Source organism: Mugil cephalus, chromosome 6 (assembly GCF_022458985.1).
Source record: "Mugil cephalus isolate CIBA_MC_2020 chromosome 6, CIBA_Mcephalus_1.1, whole genome shotgun sequence".
Classification (NCBI taxonomy): domain Eukaryota; kingdom Metazoa; phylum Chordata; class Actinopteri; order Mugiliformes; family Mugilidae; genus Mugil; species Mugil cephalus.
In genome coordinates, this window is record NC_061775.1 from 8,408,262 (window position 1) to 8,430,964 (window position 22,703).

At 42.8% G+C, this 22,703-nt stretch overlaps 3 protein-coding genes across 7 annotated transcripts; 2 read left to right on the forward strand and 1 right to left on the reverse strand.

Moving 5' to 3' along the window:
- The first annotated feature begins 104 nt into the window (after positions 1-104).
- On the forward strand, positions 105-2,863 carry hsd17b7 (hydroxysteroid (17-beta) dehydrogenase 7). Its single transcript, XM_047587963.1, has 8 exons — positions 105-744; positions 836-928; positions 1,042-1,156; positions 1,719-1,913; positions 1,993-2,106; positions 2,195-2,251; positions 2,329-2,427; positions 2,525-2,863. The coding sequence occupies exons 1-8, from the start codon at positions 506-508 to the stop codon at positions 2,663-2,665; spliced, it is 1,053 nt and encodes a 350-aa protein (XP_047443919.1). The 5' UTR covers positions 105-505; the 3' UTR covers positions 2,666-2,863.
- A 2,352-nt stretch (positions 2,864-5,215) lies between these two features.
- serbp1a (SERPINE1 mRNA binding protein 1a) lies at positions 5,216-11,029 on the forward strand. 4 transcript variants are annotated; one of them, XM_047586412.1, is made up of 9 exons: positions 5,216-5,589; positions 6,885-7,068; positions 7,830-7,970; positions 8,099-8,170; positions 8,561-8,635; positions 8,760-8,931; positions 9,172-9,216; positions 9,315-9,542; positions 9,643-11,029. In XM_047586412.1, exons 1-9 carry the CDS (start codon positions 5,331-5,333, stop codon positions 9,697-9,699), a joined length of 1,233 nt encoding a protein of 410 aa, XP_047442368.1. In that variant the 5' UTR covers positions 5,216-5,330; the 3' UTR covers positions 9,700-11,029. The 4 variants fall into 4 exon arrangements, with proteins under 4 accessions (XP_047442368.1, XP_047442370.1, XP_047442369.1 ...); XM_047586414.1 differs by having other exon boundaries at positions 8,102-8,170; XM_047586413.1 differs by having other exon boundaries at positions 5,218-5,589; positions 8,763-8,931.
- On the reverse strand, positions 9,869-21,817 carry il12rb2 (interleukin 12 receptor, beta 2a). Of its 2 annotated transcripts, none has more exons than XM_047586411.1 (16): positions 21,701-21,817; positions 21,283-21,412; positions 20,743-21,003; positions 19,879-20,002; positions 19,595-19,776; positions 19,250-19,392; positions 18,765-18,909; positions 17,280-17,353; positions 16,454-16,664; positions 15,914-16,096; positions 15,697-15,798; positions 15,439-15,585; positions 14,839-14,970; positions 13,908-14,004; positions 13,642-13,729; positions 9,869-13,551 (listed from the first exon to the last, which is right to left on the reverse strand). In XM_047586411.1, the coding sequence occupies exons 2-16, from the start codon at positions 21,350-21,352 to the stop codon at positions 13,096-13,098; spliced, it is 2,415 nt and encodes an 804-aa protein (XP_047442367.1). In that variant the 5' UTR covers positions 21,353-21,412; positions 21,701-21,817; the 3' UTR covers positions 9,869-13,095. The 2 variants fall into 2 exon arrangements, with proteins under 2 accessions (XP_047442367.1, XP_047442366.1); XM_047586410.1 differs by having other exon boundaries at positions 15,914-16,123.
- Positions 21,818-22,703: the final 886 nt, after the last annotated feature.

The following is a 22,703-nucleotide window of genomic DNA, read 5'->3' on the forward strand; positions in this document are numbered from 1 at the left end:
CTGTGCGTCTGCGTGGGCCGTCCCGAGGAGCTGAGCTGACCTGTACTGAGATCTTATTAGCTCACGGGATCCAATCGAAACGCAGAGGAGGAGTGAAACCTGGGACTCCACTGAACTTGAAACCACTTTAGACACAAAACATGTCGCTTTTAGGGGCTTTTTGTCTGTTGATGTAGCATTGTAGTCTTTGTCATCAGTTTGTGCTCAGCAAGACGAATATGGTGGTTTTGGTGACTGGGGCAAATAGGTAATGTGTATTTGTTGTTTTCATTACAAACCTCAGGTCTGGCAGCTTAGGTGTAGGAGAAGTATATTTTAGAAGACTCCCAGATCTTTAACGAAAGTTTTCACAAGGCCTTATTCTAAGTGTCCAAACTATATTGCTTGTATTAATTTTTATTGGTTGGGCTTTCTGAGTCCTGGCTAAAACAATAGTATATACTGTATGTAATCATTTAATTCGACCAATTAAAGACATGCCTGTCAGTGGTTAAGTTTTTTCATAATGGCAACAGTCACGTATGCGTTTCTCTGCAGTGGCGTCGGCCTTGCACTGTGTGAGCGCCTCCTCTCACAGGACACAGAGCGTCTCCGGCTGTGTCTGGCCTGCAGGAACATGCATCGGGCCCAGGCAGCTCGCTCTGCTCTCCTCGCTGCCCACCCCACAGCCCAGGTGGACCTGCTGCAGATGGACACCAGCAGCATCTTCTCCGTCATCAGAGCCGCACAGGAGGTCAGACTCAGGTGGGAGGATGGACTCTGCAACATGGAAATCGACAGTCACATACTCGTATAGTCACCTGTTCTGCTTAGTGATTTGCCTTGTCTTCTGCAGGTATGACCGGCTGGATTACCTCTACCTGAATGCAGGCATCATGCCAAACCCACAGTTTGATATGAAAGCCTTTTTTAAAGGCCTCTTCTCCAGGTACAAGGTTGATTTTTAGATGCTCCTCCTGGTGCCTGAAACTCACTCATCTGACTTGCACAGAACATCTGTAACACGACCTGTTTCACATTTCTATAACATCTTTATCGCAGCAATGTTATCACTATGTTTGCCACCGCTGAAGGGATTCTGACACAGAGGGATGGTGTCACCCCTGACGGCCTGGGTGAAATTTTTGCAACCAACCTGTTCGGCCACTTCCTTCTGGTGAGTCTCTGGCGCTTCTGAATGATCTGATTTGCAGGTCGAATACGATACAAAAGCATGTTTCCTGTAGTCTTGGAGACTACAGGTCCGTGGAGAAGGTATTCTTCTCGTCAGGTCTGTGCGTCCTTGACAGAACAAATATAGGTGATACCGGATCCGTCCGTCACTTAGCAACTACATTCATTAAAAATTAACGAGGCCTTGTTCTAGCCATAAGGTCACTGTGGGCTATATTCTGCTGAATGTGCATTTGCAGGTGAATCATGAGTGGTGTTGTGTTGATGTCAAAGAGCAACCTTCTCAACGCTCTTGTTTTGACTTTTTCAAGAATAATTAATCCATATTTACTGTTGTGAGTAAAACATGTTGAGAACTAATTTGGCAAGAAAAAGAAAATATACAGTATATCCTCATCATTAATAGAGCACAGATACAGTGATTTCACGTGAACTTTGAAACAAGGCCATTTTTGTGCCTTTTATGTTTAAATGAGCACACATTATTTACTAACTTGTTCAGGGGCTTATTCTGTGCTGTGGTGCTCTTCTGCGTCATGGCCCAGGTCAGGGAGCTGGAGCCGATGCTGTGCCACGCAGGCCGGACCTCCCAGCTGATCTGGACCTCCTCTAGTAACGCTCAGCGCTCTGCTTTTAGCCTTGAAGACATACAGCACCAGACGGGCACACAGCCTTACAGCTCCTCCAAATACGCCTCAGACCTGCTCAGCCTGGCTCTCAACACACACTACAACCCACAGGTCGGCTCTCATGCACACCTGTGACCGACTTTTACGTCACAAGAAGTTCCTGACAGGGATCTTGCTGTTTGATTTATAGGGTTTGTACTCATCTGTCATCTGTCCTGGTTTTGTGATGACCAATCTGACCTACAGCATCCTGCCCTCATTCCCAGCCTTCCTCTGGACACTGCTTATGCCCCTGTTTTGGCTTGTGAGTGCAGCTGTGACCAGTTAATGTCTATACTCTGTGGTTGAAGAGTTTGTTTGTTTTGACACGTGTCTTTCTTTCACGCTCACAGATAAGAATGTTCACCAACACTTTCACACTGACACCTTTTAATGGTGCTGAAGCCTTGGTAGGTAAAACAAAAATTCTAATTTCCATACACTGTTAAGTGAAAATTCATGGCCTTCGATTTGCATTTTCTCTCAGTTTTGGCTGTTTAAGCAGAAGCCTGAATCACTGGACCCATACGCCAAGTACCACAGCTTAACGTCAGGGCTAGGAAACAACTACACGCAACCACGTAAGGTAGGGCAGGCAGATAAAAATTAAAAATCAAATACATTAAATGGCACAAGAGTGTATAGAATTCAAAGTGAGTTTTGTTTTCTCTTCTTCTTTGCAGATGGATATTGATTTGGGGACATCGGAGTCTTTGTATGAGAAGTTGCTGCAACTAGAAAGTGAAGTAAGAAGGAAAGTGGAGGAGAAAAAAAAAGAAGCGCAACATGCCCACAGACATCTTGCAGGATCTGTATCATCTTGATGCAAATCAACAACTTGGAAAGACTAAATCTTAGTTAGTCTTTAGTTAGTCTTCATCTTAGTCAGATGCTGCAGTATTTTAAACTTGATTTGTTTTTGCCAGAGAAAATACCAGAATTATGCATGTTTTTAAAAGCAATAAAATCAAGCTTTTCCTGTTCTGCGTGACCTCACTCTGCAAATTAAAACATTAAATGAGGAGAACGTTTTTTTTTTTTTTTTTGGTATGCAGATACATCCTGCCTTTTAGGTATATGCGGTCCGGGAGGAACTCTCACCGATACGGTTGACGACCCCACGATCTTCGCGACAAAACGCGGTGCAGTTTGACAGCAAACTATCAGTGTCGTCCCAAAACTTAATGTAGGTGCTGTGCGCCAGCTCCTCTGCGGTGTGCGGCCGCGCAAAGGCGCACCTGAAATTCTGCTCTGGAGGATTTGGAGCGCAAAGCCAGCAGTGGTCCTCGTGGTCCGCTGTTTGCTTTCCGGTCCCTCTCTCATCGTCTGCTCCGCTCAATTTCGGGTTGCAAAAAGCCCAAACCATCCCACAGAAGTAGAGGAAAAACGTCCCCATGACCATAACCATGAGCGCGTAGGACTCCACCATCGCTTTGGTGACCGGCGAGGTCATTTTAGGTTGTGAAGGATTGTTCAGGGAAATTGTGCAAAGTGTGGTGACAAAGAGTGGCCGTCAGTGCAAGTGGCATACTGGACCTGGGCGTTGGACCTCAGTTGTCAGTCAATACAGAAACGTGAAATAGACACGTGCAGTAACGTGCATGGGCACGTAAAACCTCCCCGAACTGGTGTAGGGCACGGCTGCTCACAAACTGTGTAAAGTTGTATGAAACATATGTTTATATTGTCGGAATTACAGTACAAACACAACATGTCATGTGGTTCTCAGTCTCAAAAATATAAGTTAGAAAGTCAGTTTTATTTTCTTCTAAGGGAACTTTTTATTTTTATTTCTATTTGCCTATAATATTTCACCACGCATCATTAATACTTAAAGAAAACCAAATAAGTTGCCTTTGTTCTTAGAAACACCATGGATGTCTGAGAAAACGTCATAGCCACATTTCCACCCCAGGTTTTATGTTTAGTTTTATTTAATTATAATTACCTTGTTCTATCATCAGAGTGACATGAGGATCAACCCCACATCTAAGGACAACATTTCCAGCATGCAGTTCTTATTGAAAGTGAATATTATTTTATTAGCCAGAATTAAATATCGGGACAGCTTATCCTTTTTATATGAATCTTCCCTAATATCTCTTCTACAATTTAACTATACTAGCTGTATTAACAAAAAAAGAAAAGAAAACAAAACAAAACAAAAAAAACGCCTCCTGAAACATCTACTTTAGGGACTGAAAATATATGATTGTGGCAGTATAAAGAAACTACACAACTCCCTCTAGTTAAGATTCAAAGATCCTGCAGGTCTGTCACATTACAAGACAAGGTTCATTGCCTGCCAACACCTGAATGAACATTCAAAATATGTATTTATACAGATTGACTTTTAATCTTGTGTGTGTTTTGTGAGGTGTAAGCGATTTAATCAGAACATTTGTATGTGTGTGACTAATCAAGAAACAGGTTGTGAATGGGTGAACCAGACATTAAAGTCCATTTGTCTCCCTGACAATTACAGAGGGCATCACTCACTAATAGGCCTGTCAGCTTTAACTTTCCTTATAAGGAATCACCACAACTCCAAAAAAAGCTCCAGGGATCCAAACAGCACCAGTAATCAATGAAACATGCGTCATGACTTTAGTGTCTTTTCCTTGCTCACAATAAAAGGTGATCAGAATAAAGTTAAAATTCTGTGTGGATGTTGAAACAGGATAAACCACAAGATTCTTTTATTTCATTGATCACCTTTTTTCCCTTCTTTTTTGCTTGTTTAACAAAATACAATTATGATGCCAATGTGCCGTTTACCTTGAGGAGATTTTGGACTGAGATCATGTGACATACATTTTTTTCTTTCTTTTTTATTTGGTCACAATCTAGACAAACTGTCCACATTTCGATTTTCATTGTGAAAAGAACATTTAAAATTTTTATTTCCCCACACAGTGGCATTAACCTCATATCTACAGCCATGTGTGACATGCAGTTTAAAGGGACCTGGGGCTTACAGTAGAGTGAATCGTTTTGGCTCCATGATGAACTTGTTCTTTACTCACATCTTGTTTTCTCAGTCTTCCCCATAGCAGCTGTATAAAAGCATCACAAACTGACTCGTTTTAGGGTCTGCAGATATCAAACGGCTGCAACATTATTTAAGCTTTATTCAATATTGGAGCTTTATTTTGTCTAAAAGCAGTTTCAGCCACGGAGGAGGTTTATCTGGCGAGTCAAAACAAGAGCACGAAGTGAAAATGAAGTCACCCATGCTTGGCTTTACTGAGGCTAGCAACAGCAAAAACTAAAGGATTGTGGGTAGTCGAGTTTTTTCAGTGCTCTGTTCCGTGCCATGTACCTCAGAAAGAACTACACTCCCCACGCGCGCAAACTCGGAGGTCCCGGATGTCTGTCGCGCCGGAAGAGAAGAAGGTCCTTTCCCAGCCATCTTGTGGCTTCATCTAGCGAAGTATTCGCACCAAGCCTCGTAGAATCGGAGGAAAATCCTGCTGAAGGGGCGCCATCATGCCCGGACAAATGCAAGAAGGTTTTGGCTGTGCCATAGCCAATCGGTTTGACCAATTATTTGACGACGAGTCGGATCCTTTCGAGCTGCTGAAGCAGGCCGAAATAAAGAAGAAGAAGGAGGCTGCTGCTCCTGGTGCCGCCAAGACTGCAGCCCAGGCTGCCAAGCAGCCGAAAAAAGAATCCCAAAAAGACAGAAAGACCCCACTGACTGATAAGAAGGAGGAGACCCAGGCACCTGTCCCACTCAAGAAAGATGGTAACATATATTTCTGCGTTTTAGGTCTCGTGAGGCGACTTAATATTTAAGCTAACAGGCTAGGTTGCTTGCTTACTAGCTATAGTCTATAAGCCCCGTGACATGAGGACCGCATGGCTGCTTTTGTGCCACTGTGTGCTGTCATTTTTCCCAGAACAATGACATTTACACAAACGTGCATTGCAGTGGGATCCGTGGGGCCGTAGCAATTCAGCGATTTACGGTTACGGGGAGGCCTCCTTGTTTTGGCTTGTCCCCCCGTGGGCCTCGTTGAACAGGCAGAACCCTTCTGAGTCTTTTGAGCCATCTTGTCTGAATGTCACACATGGCGAGATGAGACTCTGAACACTTGTTGCCGGCTTTAGTCTGATCGAGGGAGTTAAATATAAATAATTAAGGTTAATAATCTTTAATAAGGTGTTAAGATATAGCCGGCATGCTGAGATGAAACCCAACACGTGCTACAACACTTGATGAAAGAAATATAATTTTAACGTTGTATTTGTTCTTCGTGGCCGTGCAGGTGGATTTATCTTCTGACATTAGCGGCCGCTCTCATGGTAATGAACCTCGTGGTTGTAGTGTGGGGTGTGTTAAAGAACTGCCACTTCCCATTGGCGCACAATACAGAGTCGGCACATGCGGTCGGCTGCCTCAAGCATTCACTCTTCTGTTTCTTTCACCAGACATCTCTGCAGATGTGTAACAGTATATAATCCCAGGATGAACTTCCGAGTGTACATTCTGGTGTTGCAATATTTTCCCCGTAATTTAAATTTACTACTCGGCGTGTGCCGTGGCAGGAACTCCGACTGTGAGATGGAGACGCACTAAACATGCTGTTATCATGTCAGGCTGCCAAGTGGACTCGTATCAGTTGGCCTGAGAGGAGATGAGACAGGTGCGCTGACTATGGTGCACCCAGCTGCTGTGTAGTGGAAGTCTATTTTGGTTGCTGGTGATTTGGTCAATGGGTGGGACTTGTTGTGTCACACCAGGCCAGTAGTAGTCAACCATGTGTCAAACACAGTGTAAATTTCAACCGAGATTTCTCTGATGAGTGCACCGCAATTTGCAGTAAGAGATTAGATCGATAGTTATTCTTATTTGCTGGGGAACATACATAGTTTTTAGTGAATGGATCATCTGCCTTCACGTTTGCACATTAACCTGAATTATTTGCTCCATTTAAACAGAACAATCACCTCTTCTTTCTCTTGTCTCTTCACTCAGCAGTAGGTCCTGATCTGTCAATGCCCTTTCTCATTTATTCATCTTGATGTGGTCAATCCTAGGTGCTGGCATGAGGAGAATGGGCCGGAAGCCGGAGGGCGAAGGCTCCAGACCACAGGGTGGCCAGGGAGAAGGGCGCCCCCCCACAGACAGACGGCCTGTGGACAGGCGGCCACCTCGCCGCTTCGAGAGACCTGCTGGTGATGCTGGCGAGAAGCCTGAGGGCGGCGAATTCTCAGTGGAGAAGTGAGTTGGATTTCCAGTCATTTTAGTTTAACAGCAACTAATATATATGAGAATCGGACAAGCAGGACTCGACTGCAGTTTTCTACCTCCATATGAGGATGAACAGGTTTTCTCTATGGGGTGGGACAGTAACTGTAAGAGGCGTTTCTTGTAGTGATAAGGGTTCATAGATCTGCCCAAACTTCTGCATTCACACGTGTGTCCTCTTAGTGGTAAAATCGATACAAAAGTTCTAAAATTTTGTCATGGAAGCAGTCTAACGTCACAAACGCAGATGTTAAGAGCGATGAACCTCAAGAGAATTATTAACCGAATCTGTACTTTGTGCATACTAAATACTGGCTCAGTAGTGTTTGGGTTCAAGCATGGTTTTCAGCCATTTTTAGAGAAAATGCTTCCATTCATGATATAAACAATACATAGCTGATTGGCTGGTGAAAAGGGCACAAATTTAGCAACTGAACAGCCAGAGATTTGGAGATCAAATAAGTCCCTTTTTTTTCCAGCAATTTCATCATTTGTGTTTATAACCAATTTTTGCTGCCCCCAGGTGGCCGAATAAATAAATGGTTCAATCACCATTTTGGTTGGACAAAGTTAAACGATCATCATTTTTGTTCTTTACACATACTCATATATGTTAGGCGTGCTCGTCTTAGTGGTCACGTAGTTAGATTTGCATTGCATCTATAGAACCCGGCTAAACGGCTGAGTGGAAAAAACTTCGATGGTGATTTGACTGTTGTCGTCCATCTGTTTAGGCCCATCGGTGATAGGCCAATGAGAGGACGTGGTGGCGGCAGGGGAGGCCGTGGAGGCAGAGGACGCGGCATGGGTCGCAGCGATGGCTTTGATTCCCGAGGAAAACGTGAATTCGATAGACACAGTGGCAGTGACAGATCGTAAGTACTTCTTCAGTATTTGTATTGGTCTTAAGTTAAATCTTTTTTTTTTTTAACACCAGGTCCTTTGTGTGCGCTATAACACAGTGAATGTGTTACGATCCTGCCTAAAGCTAATGTTGTTTCAGTAGTCTGAAAGGTGAGGAGAAGCGCGGGGGAAGTGGATCTCACAACTGGGGCACTGTCAAGGATGAACTGAAGTAAGTTCGTATGTAGGCAACTTAAAAGGCACTTCCAGACACATGTACACTATATTTAATGGTTTAAAGAGGACATGGACATATTTTTCCTTGTTGGGAAAGTAGTTGTTTTTAGGGAGGGATTGGTCTTTATTTCCTCTGTTCTGATTCTACTTTTCAACCAAGTAGTAGAATCACAATGTACTCACTTACCATTGTAACCAGTTAATTTAACATCTCTGTGAAGGTTTCAGTGGTGAACCAGACTTTCTTTAATAAAGTATTTAGCTGTGACCTGACATATTGAAAATACATTAAAAATTTCCACATTTGAAAATCTTAATTACCACAGGATTCATTAAGCAGAGTGAAGGGAAGAAGATCTGACCATGTTTTATTTTTTCATAACAGTGAACTTGACCAATCAAACGCCACTGAAGAAAACCCTGAAGGAGAGGAGCATCCACCTGCCGACTCTGAGAACAAGTAAGTATTTTTGTCTGACTAATCTAAAGCGATTCCTAACTTTGTTGCGCAAACAAATACCATACGGTTTATTTTTTAATACGGTGGACGCGGCTAACACTCGTCTCTGTCTGTGTGTTTGTTGAAGGGAGAATGAGGTCGAGGAAGTGAAGGAGGAAGGCCCCAAGGAGATGACTCTGGATGAATGGAAGGCCATGCAGGACAAGGAACGGTCCAAGGTTGAGTTCAACATCCGTAAGGCCAATGAGGGAGCTGATTGGAACAAAGGATTCGTGCTGCACAAGTCCAAGGCAGATGTGAGTCATAGCCACACTCCGCTCCTTTTATATTAGTTTTCATTCATGTGCATCAGCAGTTATTGAAGACCATCTGTTACTGATATTAGACCACATTATTTTATTTTTCTTTCCTAGCACAGTATATTACTGTAGGAAGGGGCTTCAGATGTATCACTTTTCTTAGTCTAAGTACAGACATGATTTTGCTCAGTATGTCATGTTAATGTTTGCATGTTATTTTGCACTTGTCCAATGCAGGATAAGAAAGGAGATCTGATTGAACCTGAGATTGAGGAGCCTAAGGTAACATATCTGTGTCATATGTTGCACTATGTCTGGACTGAAATCACACAGAATGTTGGTATGTTACAGACAATTAAATCTCCACTTCTTCAATTCAGGTTGATGATGAGCACCACTTCCGGAAGCCAGCCAACGACATCACGTCCCAGCTGGAGATCAACTTCGGAGACTTGGGCCGTCCAGGCCGTGGACGTGGGGGACCACGTGGAGGCCGAGGAGGTCGTGGCCGTGGAGCTGGTGGTCCTGGTGGTCCTGGTGCTGCTGGCGGCGGCGGCGCCGGCGCCGGTGAATCTACTAGGCCGGTCCGCGGGGGAAGGACTGACAGGGTACGCCCCTTCCTTTTAAGTTGTTTTATTTCCCTTATTTTTCTGTGACACATCTTCAAATATTTGGATGTTTTAACTCATTCTGTACTTTTCCTTTCAGTCGTCTGCGTCTGTGCCAAACGTGGACGACCCAGAGGCCTTCCCAGCTCTGGCTTAAGTCCCAGCTGCTGACCCTCAGGCCTACAGGAGCCTCCTGAGCACCTCCACTACGAGGCTTGCATGTTCCTGGATCCTTCAGCAAGGTGAAATGATGGAGAAGACTGTCATAACTATGGCACTCAATGTGAGGACTGAGTTTTACCCAATTAAAAACAAAACGAGGATGGAAAAAAAAACAGAAATTAAAACACAAAAAAAAAAACAAAAAAAAAGAAAAGGACTTCTTGCTACTCTGGAGCAACTTATTGGTAGAGGTTTTGTACTTGGAAACAAAGTAGCAGGGATGTTTTCATACAGTATTTTTTTCAGAGGTTATGCATTGTCCATTGATACATTTTTGTAATTGCTGCTTGAAAATATGCATTTTGAAATGTAAGCATAAGAGTATCTGAAGCGTGGTGTGTGCCATTGCTTTGCTCGCTTTAAAATAGGCACTGTGGAGCTCCAACTCAAGCTCATAACCTCTGCCGCACCAGGTATTTCTATTGAAGTTTCAGCTTCACTCATTGAGATTTATGGATTTTTTTTTTCTTTAGCACTGAGGTATTGTTTTATATTTTATACAGGAGGTCTATTCTTGTATGATCTTCGGCCTGTAAATCTTAACTATTTTCATAATTCTTTCAGAGACTGTATTTCACATGGTGCAAATAGGACATACCTTGATTTTCGATCAAGAGATGCTGCCTACATTTGAATGCATTGATGAAATGGTACCTAAATTCAAATTAAAGGTTCTTTTGTGCTGAAATGTGCTACTTGAGCAACATTAGGTCATTTTGGAGGCGACTTCCCTCCTAAACTTGCGTTAATCCGCAGACATTTGTCAAGCGGATTAATTAGACGCTGAAAATTATTCCACGTGTTCTGATCTATTTGTATTTGGGGTGCTATTCACCATCTAATGTATCATCCTCCACCCATTTCATCTTTGATCTCTAGCCATGTGCAAGTCAATGAATGCCTTTGTTCTTATTTTAGAGTGATAAGGAGAGGAGGTGTTTTTTTTTTACACAGCTGAGATGTGGCTGTAGACGTCTGGAAGCCCTAGGTCCCTCTCCCGACTGTTTACACACTCCACTTGCGCATCCTTCCACAGATGTAAACTCGGCCCAGCTTCAGTTTGTTTCTGCAGTCTGTCCTGTGCTGATATTTTCCTCCTCTGTTGACTTGCCCTGTAGCTTCCACAGTGGCACCACTGCATAATTGCTCTGAAAGAAATACAGTTGTCCATTGTGTGGAACAACTGAAGTGCTCTACAGATGTGTGAATTCTAGCCCTGCTATTGGAGACCTCTGTCGGTAAATAAAGATGGTCGATAAATTTTTTGCATTGTCACATTTTTTTGCCCTGCAAGCACATGTCCTCACACTTGGACTCTGATGTGAGTTTCCCTGTGGTCTTTAAGGTGAGTGTCCATGCAGCATTGTCGACTGGAAAACCTTGACAGTATGTGAAATGATGACCTCCCTCCTGCGGCGTTTGTTAAATAAACTTTGTGTTAACAGTTGAATCCTGCTGCCTCAGTCTTAGGACAGAAATAAAATGAATGCTTCAAGTGCAGATCATAAAATAATTTATTTGAAATGACAACAAAGCTGGAAAATATCAACAATGAATCCCATGTTAAGATGAAGCAAAATAAAAATGAACACCATAAATTCAAAAGAAAGTCATGATGAAATGGTGATATGTCAGTGCTCAGTTGAGTGTAGACAGTATTACAACTATTTGAGGTGTTCATCGTTCCCCTCAGTATCTCTAGTGATCCCAGGCTTTCTCTAACCTAATGATGTTCATATTACTATCAATTAAACATGTGAACTGATGAGATTCGCACACAGAGCACTGGTGCTAATCTAGATATTATAAAATGTCCTCCAGCCTTGGCTGTGTTTTGTTTGTTTTGTGTGTTCCAATTGTATCATGGAGAATACCAACTATCAACGGTGAAAGTGCTGTGTCAGCACAAACCGATGCTCTGTAGGACCTGTTTCTAAATACAGCTTCAGTTTATGGTGTCATAGAGTTCACAAGATGATGGGAGCATCTGTTTCCTGTTGACAGGACTCTGTCATAACGTTGCTGTAGGTTTGTGAACAGCCAGGCAGACGATTGTACCACACCCCACAGAAGGAGTTCAATTGGATTCAGATCTGGTAGCTGCGGAGGCCACTGCAGTGAACTTGCGGACATGTCCAGTGTGTGGCATTCAACGTTCCTTGAGTCACCACCAGCAGCCTTGACTGTTGACAGAGGGCAGCGACATGAATTCACTCTGTTAATACAAACCTCCGACCTTCCACCTGCAGCCTCTGAAATGCAGGTTTGTTGAACCAATCGTGCGTTCTCCGGTAATCCGCTGTCAGGTTTTGTCGGGCCCGTCTTCACTGCGGCCTCACATACCTGGAGTGAAAGTTGCCTTCTTCTGTGGCTGCAGCCAGTTCGCCTCTGAGATGCTTATCAGCTCGCCACACTTGTAATGAGAGATTAACTTCCAGCCCAAACCAGTCTGGTCACTTCCTTTTGTCAACAAGGCGTTTCCATGCAAAGACATGATTCTTGCTTAATTTTTATATAGTTTGTAATAAACTGAGGCTCCAAGATCAGTTTCAGAAGTACACCTCGTTACTCTTTTCTGATGTTTTGATGTGAATGTTTAGTGAAGCTCCTACAGCATCTTACTGTGTGATTGGTCGACTGTAGTAAACGTGCCTGACGTCTAAGTAAATCATGCCAGCGAGTCCAATTTGGTCACATTGTCGTCGTCCCTTTTTTTTTTTTAAAGACGCGCTATGACTGAGGTAGAATATACGGTTTAAAAAGCACAGGATAATCGAGGCTGTAACAGAGTATGCATTTGTGATTGGCCTTTTACACAAGACAGAGCATTTTTCAGATTGAGCCGCAGGAGGTAAAGTACAGATTTAAATAATAGAGTGATGGATCTCTTCCGTGTTGGTGCTAGGTACTGACACCTGAGCCCTTCCTGCCATGATGAATCATAATGCCAGGCTGTGAGAGACACCTTTCAGGGATCAAGAAGAGGCCTCAGTTTAGAAATAACAATAATTATCATGCAGTCTGTGTTCTTTTTAGTCTTTCTGTTAGTGTGTCCGTGGCCGTTTTGAAGAGAAAACTATTGTAATGCATGAAATGAAAAATATATTACTGCATAACTGAACCTCACATTTCAGCAGTTTTGGTTTCAGTGAGCAACGAGGTAGGTCATGCACATCTCAGCTTGGCGCTTGATCCCAAAATAAACAAACAAAATAAACTCACTGAAACAGAATCCAGAGCTCAGGTCACTGACGCTGGTCTCTTATGTTTGGTAGCGTTACACTAAAATATAGTTCGCATCTCGCTGTAGAGTTCTGATTTCAGAGTTACGCTACCCGTTCTGAAAGAAGTCACTGCAGTCGATTTTGACTGTGTCCAGGGTCAGCTTCCCTCCAAACTGCAGCGGCTCCATGAAGATGCCGTGAGTGGGTAAGAAGTGGCTGTCTGTGAACTCGTCCTCCTCCTCCTCCTGATCCTCCACGTCCGTGTTTTCCAGGCCGTGCGATGAGATGTAGTCGACCGTCGTGTTGGTGTCCAGGGAGGTCTGCGTGTGGTCGGAGCTGTCCGAGTCGTGGGAGAAGCTCTTGATGTAGGTGGTCACGGGGTACAGCAGTGTGGTCGTCTCAGGGCTCAAGCTGGTCTGAGGAGGAGGGAGCTGCGGGGAGGAGGCGTTTGTGGGCGTGCAGGTGTCCTGCTTGGGCAGCTCCTCCACGTCCACCAGAATGGGCTCTTCTTCCTCCTCGGTTACGGTGGAGTTACTCAGCTGGAGCTGCAAGTCCATCTTACCCTGAATGAAGGGGAGACATGGTCAAGGATCAATAAATGTGTCACAACAGCTTGATGCTTTTGTTTTGCTTTTTCTCTTTAACACAACTACCTTCTCTTGGGTACACTCTCTTGCCCACTTGCTGTTTGCAGGATCTGGCACAACATCGAGCATCAGGCACTGGAATAACTCCCAGAACCTGAGGGAGGACGCGGAAAACTGCTGAACAGTACGGCATGGAAACTTTTTATGGCAACTCAATCATTTCTTTTTTTTATTGCAGGATAATTTTACTCATAGCTGCTGTGTGTGTTTTCCATAAAGGATGCAAGCTTTCACTTCTAGAAATGCGTGTGGAGCAGCTGCTGCTAACGTACCTCTGCTTTACCGCCGAGCTCTGGCACAAACACACGAGGAAGAGCGCAACCAGGAAGACGAATATACACACCAGCAGGAGGAATAGTTGAGTCTCCTCTGAAACAGTGGCAGAGAATCAAAAGATGAGAGATTATAGCATGAACATGTGGCTCCTCAGGTACAATCAGTTAGGAAAAGTAAAACAAAACAAAACAAACAAACAAAAAAAAAATAGGCAGAATAGCAATAACATCTGTTGTGACATTAGTAGCATAAACCATAACATTAGTAGTATAGTAGAATTAATAATGTATTAGTAACATTAGTAACAGAGTATTAAAACTCAAAGAATACATACAAGGTACATAGTTAATTAGTTATCTTTAGACCTTATATTTTCCACTAAGGACATTTTATTTGTAACTCACTTAACACCAGGCAACCTATCTACTTGTTTACAATACACAAGTCTGGCCTTAATGCTTTTACATTAATCAAGTTGATTTCAACAAGGTTGACATTTATCCACATTCATCTTCAGTAATATGCAGTACCTTGAGACTTAGTTTATAAGCATCTGCTGAAAAAAGCCAATAAGCACGTATCTTAGCTTAACATCAGGACTAGAGAGCTGTTAGATTAGTAGATAATAAGCTAAGGTGCTAAGAAGCTAAGCTAAGTCTACCCGCACCTGTAAAGCTCACTGACATATCACAGCTCAGTTATCTAATCACAAAGTATAAAAGCCACTGATGGTCGTTGGATGTGGAGTTATGTACTGACAGACAACTAATGAAAACTTTCTTTGCTGTAGCTTCTCTTCTTTCTACACTAAAACATGAACGTTAATACACTGATAGATATCGATGCTCTTCTAATGTAATTCTATATGAGAACACCCAAAATGTTGAGCTATTTCAAAATAAATAAAAAGGTTGAAAAGCTCCTTACGCTTGATGAAGAATTTGACCTTCTGCCCAGCTCGGCCCTCTCCTCGGGCAGTGGAGGCACTCATCCACACACTGTAGACAGCTGGAGGCAGGTCGTTGATCACATGCATCCTCTCCGTTGCAGGTACAGAGTCTGAAAACACAGCAAAGGAGTCACCTCAGCAAGCATGCTCATGCACCTGTCCACACGCTACTAACTACATGTAAACTTCTCCTCAGTGTGTAGAGTTTCGTTCAAATAAGGGACCGTGCTGCAGAAGTTATATAGTCTTCCTCTGAGGAAAACAAAACCACGCTCTCCTGCATGCTCTCTGAATGATGATCTAGTTTCAGCTTTGTTTTTGGACATATCATGACCTGGATGCAACAAGCTGCTGAATAAAACATTGACATAGTGAACAAGTGAGTAAACCAGCATGAAGGGCTCTCCCACCGCAGTGTTTTCACCCAATGCCACATCCTCTGCACATGAAAGAACACACCACATTGTGCGCATGAAAACACTTCTCGATGTAGCTATCTACCAGCATATAAATAAACAATCATGTGAAATGGAAATATTGGACAAGGGGGACACTAAAAAGTAAAATCTTGTCCTTACAAAGCGTCGGTTGTCCACTGCCGTTCTCTAGATAGATGGTATAATGTGTGATGCAGCCCATGCGTTGACCTCTAGGGACCTCTCTCCAGGTAATTCTCACTTTGTTTCTGTCCACCTCCTCTTCAACCAGCGGACCGACTTCTGGAACTGCAAATAACAAGGAGAACACTACTGAATAGGACGATTTTAAAGAAGCGTTTTATGGCATAATCCATTATAAACCGATACCTTACGTAATCAAACTGTTTCAGATCTTACCTGACTCCAGTGTGGAGACACCTTTAAATGTGGTGTGACTGACCGAGCTCTCGTTATAGAGCACATAGACCGCTCCCTCATAGCACTCAAACGGCCTTATGCCTGCACAAAGAAAGGTTGTGAAGCTTTTTGAGAAAACAGCAGAACACCACGGCAGGGGGAAATGAAAAGTAATATGGTTTCAAAAACAAACAAAAGCCTTGAGACTTTTTTTTACCTGAAATGACAGCGTGGCTTTCGTTCTTGCCCAGTCGGACCCATCTGAGCTCGTCCAGTTTGCGTCCCTCTGGGTACCACTCCAGCACATACTCAGCGGGCAGCGGTGCAGTTTCAGGTTTTCTCCAGGAGATGGTGATACTGTGGTTGCCTGACGCTGCTTGCACATCCTGTGGGGGTTCGGCTGACAGATACAGAAGCTTGTCATGTACTATAAAAAGGAGCAAAGACACTAAGTTCTCTCTGCACTCTGTGTTACCAGGGCATCTGTAACCTAGTAACAAGAATACAAAACAACAAGGCCAGATTCTGACTTAAACGCAGTCTGGATCGGTTTAACTAGTCACACCTGCTGCATTAAATGTCAAATAAAGTGGGCCCTGCATTATCAGCTTATGTAGTTTCTACTGTGCTCCAATAAAGCTCTGGTATTTGTTTAGGGCCTCTACCCAGACAATAGTAGGTGGAGTCAGTTGATCTGGCCAAGCATTAATCTGCAAATGTGTTCAGTCATGCAGTTTTATTATTTATTTATTTTTACCTTTTGTGCGACGGGTTGTTATCCTGGCAGGAGGGGAAAGGCCTTTGGAGTTGCGGGCCCACACTGTCACGTCACAGCTGCCAGAGAAGTGGACGGGGACTGTATAACTCCTGACATCAGCACTAGTGTTGGTGGTGATGTTCAGGTTTGGACCGGAGACGTTGATTTTATACTCTATGATCCTCCCTCTAGAGATCGAAATGCCCGCCTCCTGTAATCACAGACAAGTTTGAAGTTAATTCATGACTTCAGTTCTGTGCTGCATGTTTGCTTTCAATGTCTGCTGAAGGATGGAGAGTAGGAGGAAAAATAAACGGGCCCTGGATTCAGAGGCGGCTCAGAATCAACATCAGCGCAAGATGAGTATGTAAGACACATCATTTCTGTTCAGCTCCTCTTTTTCTTGTAAACTGAAACTGCGGTGTCTGCTGTCAGGTTTCACTTACCTCTCACTGTCTTCATGTGACATTAGAAGAATGATGTGTGTGTGTGTGTGTGTGTGTGTGCGCGCGTCTGGCTGTGCGTGTGTTCGCGTGTCTACGTGTGAGGATGTCACACCTCAGAAGTGGTCAAGGGATGACCTTTAGTGTGTGCAACACGTCGTAGTGGGGCAGGGACACCAGAGAGTATTACTATGGCTACGACACCGCACACCCACGCAGGCACAATGTGAGAAAGGGGTGAGGGAACACGGGGAGACTGCAAACCCTCAGTTGCACATTTACAGTGCTGTACAGTTTCTCTTGCGGTGGAGGATGAGGGTCACTCAGAATCTAAAAACAACCATAAACATAAGGAAGACTCTGTGTTAAGATTTAAAACTTACCTTCCAGTAAACTCTCATGGATTTAAAGTCGGACGTAGACTCAGCGAACCACACGTCCAGCTCTTTGGCCGGAGCTGAAATAACACAACAACAGCAAGATGTCACTGAAATCAGTAGGAGGGTTGACACTTACTTGTGTTTACGGGCTAGTTCCAACGGTTCCTGTAACTTCTTCTTCTAAAATCCTTTGTTTTAAAAATCAAACTGATGATTTTTTTTTTTTTTTCTTTATAAACACCTGATTTGTTTGGAAAGTTTTCTCTAGAACCTGCTGACGTCTTCAAGCGTCATCAGCTGCTAAAACTAGGGTGGGTAGTTTTCCTCTACCGTAACACTCACTTAACACATGAAGGAGGAAAAGGCCACTCCACCCTGTAATCTTTGTACAGAATGTATGAGGATGCCAGTGTCTACACTACCGCCTTGATGTCTCTTTACAACGATGAGCTGGGAGTTTTGTATCAGCCTCAACGATCACCTTTAAACTCTATGTATCAAGGCTTTCGAGTTCTTTGTAGCTTGTTAGTGAAAAAAAATTGAAATTAAATCAAAAATATTAGAATTAAGAACGGAAAATAGACGCTCATTCAACTACAAACTGCACTTCTTTCTTTCATACTAATGAGGTGTAGTAACATGGCGTCTCCTCCATCCGTTGTTCCCTTTAAGTAGCTGAAGTAGTTGTGAATAACGACGTAAAACAACAAGCTGTCAGATCTAAAGCTGTTTCATAAGTTAACCTTCGAACTCAGGATGAAGCGTGACATTAATCCCTGGGGTCACATTTAATTGAAAGTATAGCAAGTATATTATGTCTTTCTTAAACTGAATACGTTCGTCCAGAGAAATGAAGGAGATAGACAAATAAGCTTAATTAAAAATGTGTGATCCGCGCTTTGAGGTCTTAGAAGTACTTCACAAAAAGTGTCTCTTCAACCTTTTGTCCTCTCACATTCACTACTGCTTTCTGTAGTTGGAAAGTGATGATCTGTCACTACTGTGCAATCTTAACTCACATACATGAAGAGAAGCTTGCTTATCTTTACAGCATCAGAGTATGCAGTATGCAGTGACACTTCCCATAAAGCTTTCTTTACTGCTTCACCTTTCAACAGCCTCGCTCAACGGCTAACTGATGTGAATTAAGATAACAATTTACTTAAGTAATTTATTATAATCTTACATTATTGCAAATGACTGTGCACATTGTTTCTTATCAATAGTAACCCAATAAGGCCTACTTCTGTGGTTCATTGATATTGGTGAGCTGATAATTGCCCCCCCCCCCCAAAAAAAGAAAGGAAACACTACTGTGTTATCTGGTAGTATGGATAGATAACGTGCCACAGAAACTCAGCAGATATAGTTTTTGATCAGTTTGCTGCAGGAAGAATCAGTAGTGCTTTCATTCAGGAAGTGCAAACCAAAATCTAAAGGTAAAGCTTTGAATCACCTTCAGGTGCAGGTTAACGCGCGTCTACTTACCCTCCTCTTCAGTCCAACTGGAAATGTTTGTGCTCCACTCACTCCACAGGCCAACACTGAATTTGGACCTGGCTCTGAAATGGTACAACTTGTAGGGCTCCAGGGTGGAGATGGGCCAAGCCTGGGATGAATTCATTTGCACATGCTGCAAGTAAATAATAAATTTATTTTCCATGGTGTGTTTCTTGAACAGTAGCGAACAGTCCATGAATTCTGTCTGTGAAGACTTGATAGAGCATGAAAGGTCAAATTATACCTTGTCTTTGAGACTTGTTTTTGAGTTAATTTACATTTGCACACCTCATGCTTGCCACTCATATTTGCCTTCTGCTCTGAATCAGCAGAAGCCTGAGATCTGATCATCCAGTAACTGAATATCTTCAAAGGTTTTAGGCAAAAGGCACTGCAATATTTCTTGACACATCTCACTGAAAGTCCCTTAACTGTCAAACTCCAAACCAGTGTGAACTGTTGAAGGTCCTTACTGCATCTGCATAAGTGGTCCAAGTCTGATGTTCAGCTCTGTATTGGATCTCCAGGTGCTGAGTCTTCACCGACTGCTCCACGTGGACAACGCACACCCGGGAAGAGCACTTGACCTGGCCAAGAACAGGAGCTGGAGGCATCGCTGCGTGGATCAACACAATCATAAGAGTGGTTAGATGAATTAAATTTAATTCAGTGGGCTTGCGCAGAGGTCAATGTCAGGCATTTAACCATAAATTTCAAGAACGCAGTACAGCCTTGCAAGCAACCTGGAACAGTCATCACACATGAAACAATACACGATGTCTGTGCACAAGTTGCATGTAATTCCTTAACAGTCTTACCAATGTTGCTGAGAGTGTAGTTGGTGATGGAGGACTCCACAGAGCCCAGTGGATTTCGGACTTGAACCCACACTGAGATAAGTTGGACAGATCTGGACAAAGTCAAACTAGATGACAGCAACCCAGGTCCCTTACTGTACTCTTTGTACAACTTGGTGTGGTTTCCAGACACAGCTCTCAGCCTGATACACAAAAATCCAAGCTTCAGTTGACAGAATAATACACAAGTATATTATGTATTTTGATATTATATAATCACTTCATATAATATATTGGTGACTCACAGTAGCACCGAAGTATTCCAGAGATAAGTGTCCTGTCCTTTGTCCCATGTGCAGACCACATCTCCGCTATCATTCTTTCTGATTTTGTAGATGCACGAAATGTTTCGAGGGCGATCTGGTGGGTCTGGAGACCAGAGGAGACCAAAAATAATTGAGTGAAACCCAAACACTATGTAGAGAACAATGGGATCTCATTGTAACACATTAAATATAATAATAGGAATAATAATAGGAAGTCAGATTATATAGGCCTATATATAGCTTTCATTGGCTTTCATTAGCTTATATAGGCTTTCATTGGCAAATGTGGGTACTACTTCTTCAAATGCAACATAATTTTTTAATTTTTGACGTTTCAGAACAACTTGTTTACATTTATAAGTCAGTGTGCATGTTTCAGTTTAGGGAACTGTCATGCAGCATATGTGAAAAAAAAAAAGTCTGTTCTACTCTCAAATTAGCCACATCTCTGTGGTCAGAATAAGCAGCACATCACAGTTAGCTTTGACACTCAGCCTTTGGCATGTGAACAGTGCATGCTCAAGTAGAGCAAAGAAGAGAAAGCAGAACAAATTAAATTACAGATCTTTTTTTTTTCTTTTTTACAGTTCTTGCTTGAAAATGTTGAAGTTAGCCATGTCTTGAGGAAGATAAGAAAGTCCTAGTCTGAAATACAATTCACAGAATAGCATCGTGCAGGATCTTTATGTGTATTCACATGAGGTTTGAATGAGCAAGAAGCAAAACAGATTTAGTGGTTTCATCAACCGTAAAGCTGCGGGACACTGAAATAAAGTTAAATCCAATCAATCAATCAATCAATCAATCAATGTTATAAAACATTTCTGAGCACTTCATACTCACATCCAGCTGAGATGTCCAGTCCACAGGGGTCTTGTGCAGGATGACAGTCACACTCACAGCTGTACGTCCTGTTCATGGTTATGTTCACCACATTCAAATCTATAGTTGTAGAGTTAATTTCTCTGTGTTTCTGTAGTTTGGGAGGGTGGTCGCTGTACATGGAACCCTTGCACCTGCAGTTGAAGGTGCAGTACACCGTGAAAGTGGAACCTCGCTGCACCACAGGTCCAGCACTGGACCAGATGACACAGGATTTCTCACCTAAAGTTACAGAAATAATAACTTACATGGAGTGCAATAACACGTTCCTAGCGCCTTATGTTAAATGTGAATGTTGCAGATTGATGTACTTCTAGTTACAGTTCATTTAGGAGAAGATGAGTTGACCTTTATACAAGAATATTTGAAATACCAATGAGTCAGTGCTCACAACTGACAAAAGTCAGTGTTTTCCCACAAACATTTGTTTAAACTATTTAACATCCATCTCCAAATGATAGGAAATACCAGCTAAACCGCCAGCACAGTCAGTGATCTTACCATTGCCGAGTTGCACAGCCAGCAGAGTAAGAGCGAGGAAAACGGACCATGACTGGAACATTGTCGCCATTAGTCACCGGTAACTGTAACCTATATGTCTCTTACATTTCCTCTGGAGCTGCTGTTTCACCTTAAAACAAAAAGAAATTCACAGATGCATGCGCACATTTCAGTTTTCATGAAGCGATTTTTAAAAGTCCGATTTATTTATAATATGATCTAGTTTATCATAAAACTTCACTTCTTCTGTGTTTAATAAGTTTCCTCCTTTACTGGAGGCACTGATGAATTTAAAAATACGCTACATTAATATGAAGTCATGCGTATATTTTAAGCGGAGCCTTATAAATACACATAACTCCGTGTGCGTAAGTTCAAGACTGCGTCAAACACGGAGGAAACAAACTGTCCAACTCACCGAAGTATCACATCCCAGCGTCATATCAACGACCGACTGCCTTTTGAGCTGCTTTATAAGCTATTTTATTCGTCGTCGTCGTATCGTGTCCTCAACATCCTCATTTACGGCAGAGTGACCAGACTCAAAGTGACAGCGGAGACTCCGTGTTGGCGCACTACCGCCTGTGGTGCGATGTGACAACCTCCTCCGTCACAGATGAGTGAAAGAGAGGCAGAGGCTTCACCGACGCAGGCCACTGATCACCCACATGAAAATCATAATTATTATGTCTTATGCCTTACAGTTAAAAAAAATGGCCTCTCATTTCTCCTCAATAATGTATCTAATTTTCTTGAAAATAAATGTGGGACTGTGTTGTGTTCTTCACATGTTGTTCATCATAACTAGGGGAGCACACAATATATATGCACAGCAGCTCATGGTCAGACAGGCACAGAGAGAGACCTGAGGAAACTCTTCAAACTGATATTAAGATAGTACTGTTAATGATATCTAAAATGAAGGAGTTGCCACAGCACAACAACCCCTCAGATGAATTTACATAACCATATTTTCCATACAGCCCAACACATTGGGGGGAATTTCCCTTATATCTTCATACAATCAAGCTCCACACAGAACTGAATGAAAAATAACTGCGGTATTAAACTTTGGAAAGACTGGTGAGTGGGTAACGTGGAGATATCTTCAGTCTGTCAGTGAAGGAGAGGCTCTCCTGAAATTCTGATTATCAATGAGGAAGTGAGACAACTCTCAGGAAGTGATAAAACGGTGTTAAGCTGCAGGTGGTTCGTGTATGAATAGAAACGAAGGTTCATGAGCACATTAGTTACAATACCAACAGTGCACTAAGCCACAGTTCAGTAGCAGGGAAAGCCCCAAAAGACTACTGCTCGGGTGTGCTTTGGAATAATTTCACACACTCTGTGCCACTGCTGCCCTCACAAAACACACTGACCTACAGTGACATACACAGGTAACAGCAAAAAATAACATAACA

What these genes read in the sequence shown, in the direction of transcription:
- hsd17b7 (XM_047587963.1), top strand. Translation starts at nt 506, where the DNA reads ATGGCAACAGTCACGTATGCGTTTCTCTGCAGTGGCGTCGGCCTTGCA. An exon ending in TTTAAAGGCCTCTTCTCCAG is followed by an intron (nt 929 to 1,041) that starts GTACAAGGTTGA and finishes TCTTTATCGCAG; the next exon opens with CAATGTTATCACTATGTTTG. An exon ending in TTAATGGTGCTGAAGCCTTG is followed by an intron (nt 2,252 to 2,328) that starts GTAGGTAAAACA and finishes ATTTTCTCTCAG; the next exon opens with TTTTGGCTGTTTAAGCAGAA.
- serbp1a (XM_047586412.1), top strand. Translation starts at nt 5,331, where the DNA reads ATGCCCGGACAAATGCAAGAAGGTTTTGGCTGTGCCATAGCCAATCGG. An exon ending in GGCGAATTCTCAGTGGAGAA is followed by an intron (nt 7,069 to 7,829) that starts GTGAGTTGGATT and finishes CCATCTGTTTAG; the next exon opens with GCCCATCGGTGATAGGCCAA. An exon ending in CCTGCCGACTCTGAGAACAA is followed by an intron (nt 8,636 to 8,759) that starts GTAAGTATTTTT and finishes GTGTGTTTGTTG; the next exon opens with AAGGGAGAATGAGGTCGAGG.
- il12rb2 (XM_047586410.1), bottom strand. Translation starts at nt 21,352, where the DNA reads ATGGCGACAATGTTCCAGTCATGGTCCGTTTTCCTCGCTCTTACTCTG. An exon ending in ACTGGACATCTCAGCTGGAT is followed by an intron (nt 20,003 to 20,742) that starts GTGAGTATGAAG and finishes TCTGGTCTCCAG; the next exon opens with ACCCACCAGATCGCCCTCGA. An exon ending in GAGAGTGTACCCAAGAGAAG is followed by an intron (nt 13,552 to 13,641) that starts GTAGTTGTGTTA and finishes CCCTTCATTCAG; the next exon opens with GGTAAGATGGACTTGCAGCT.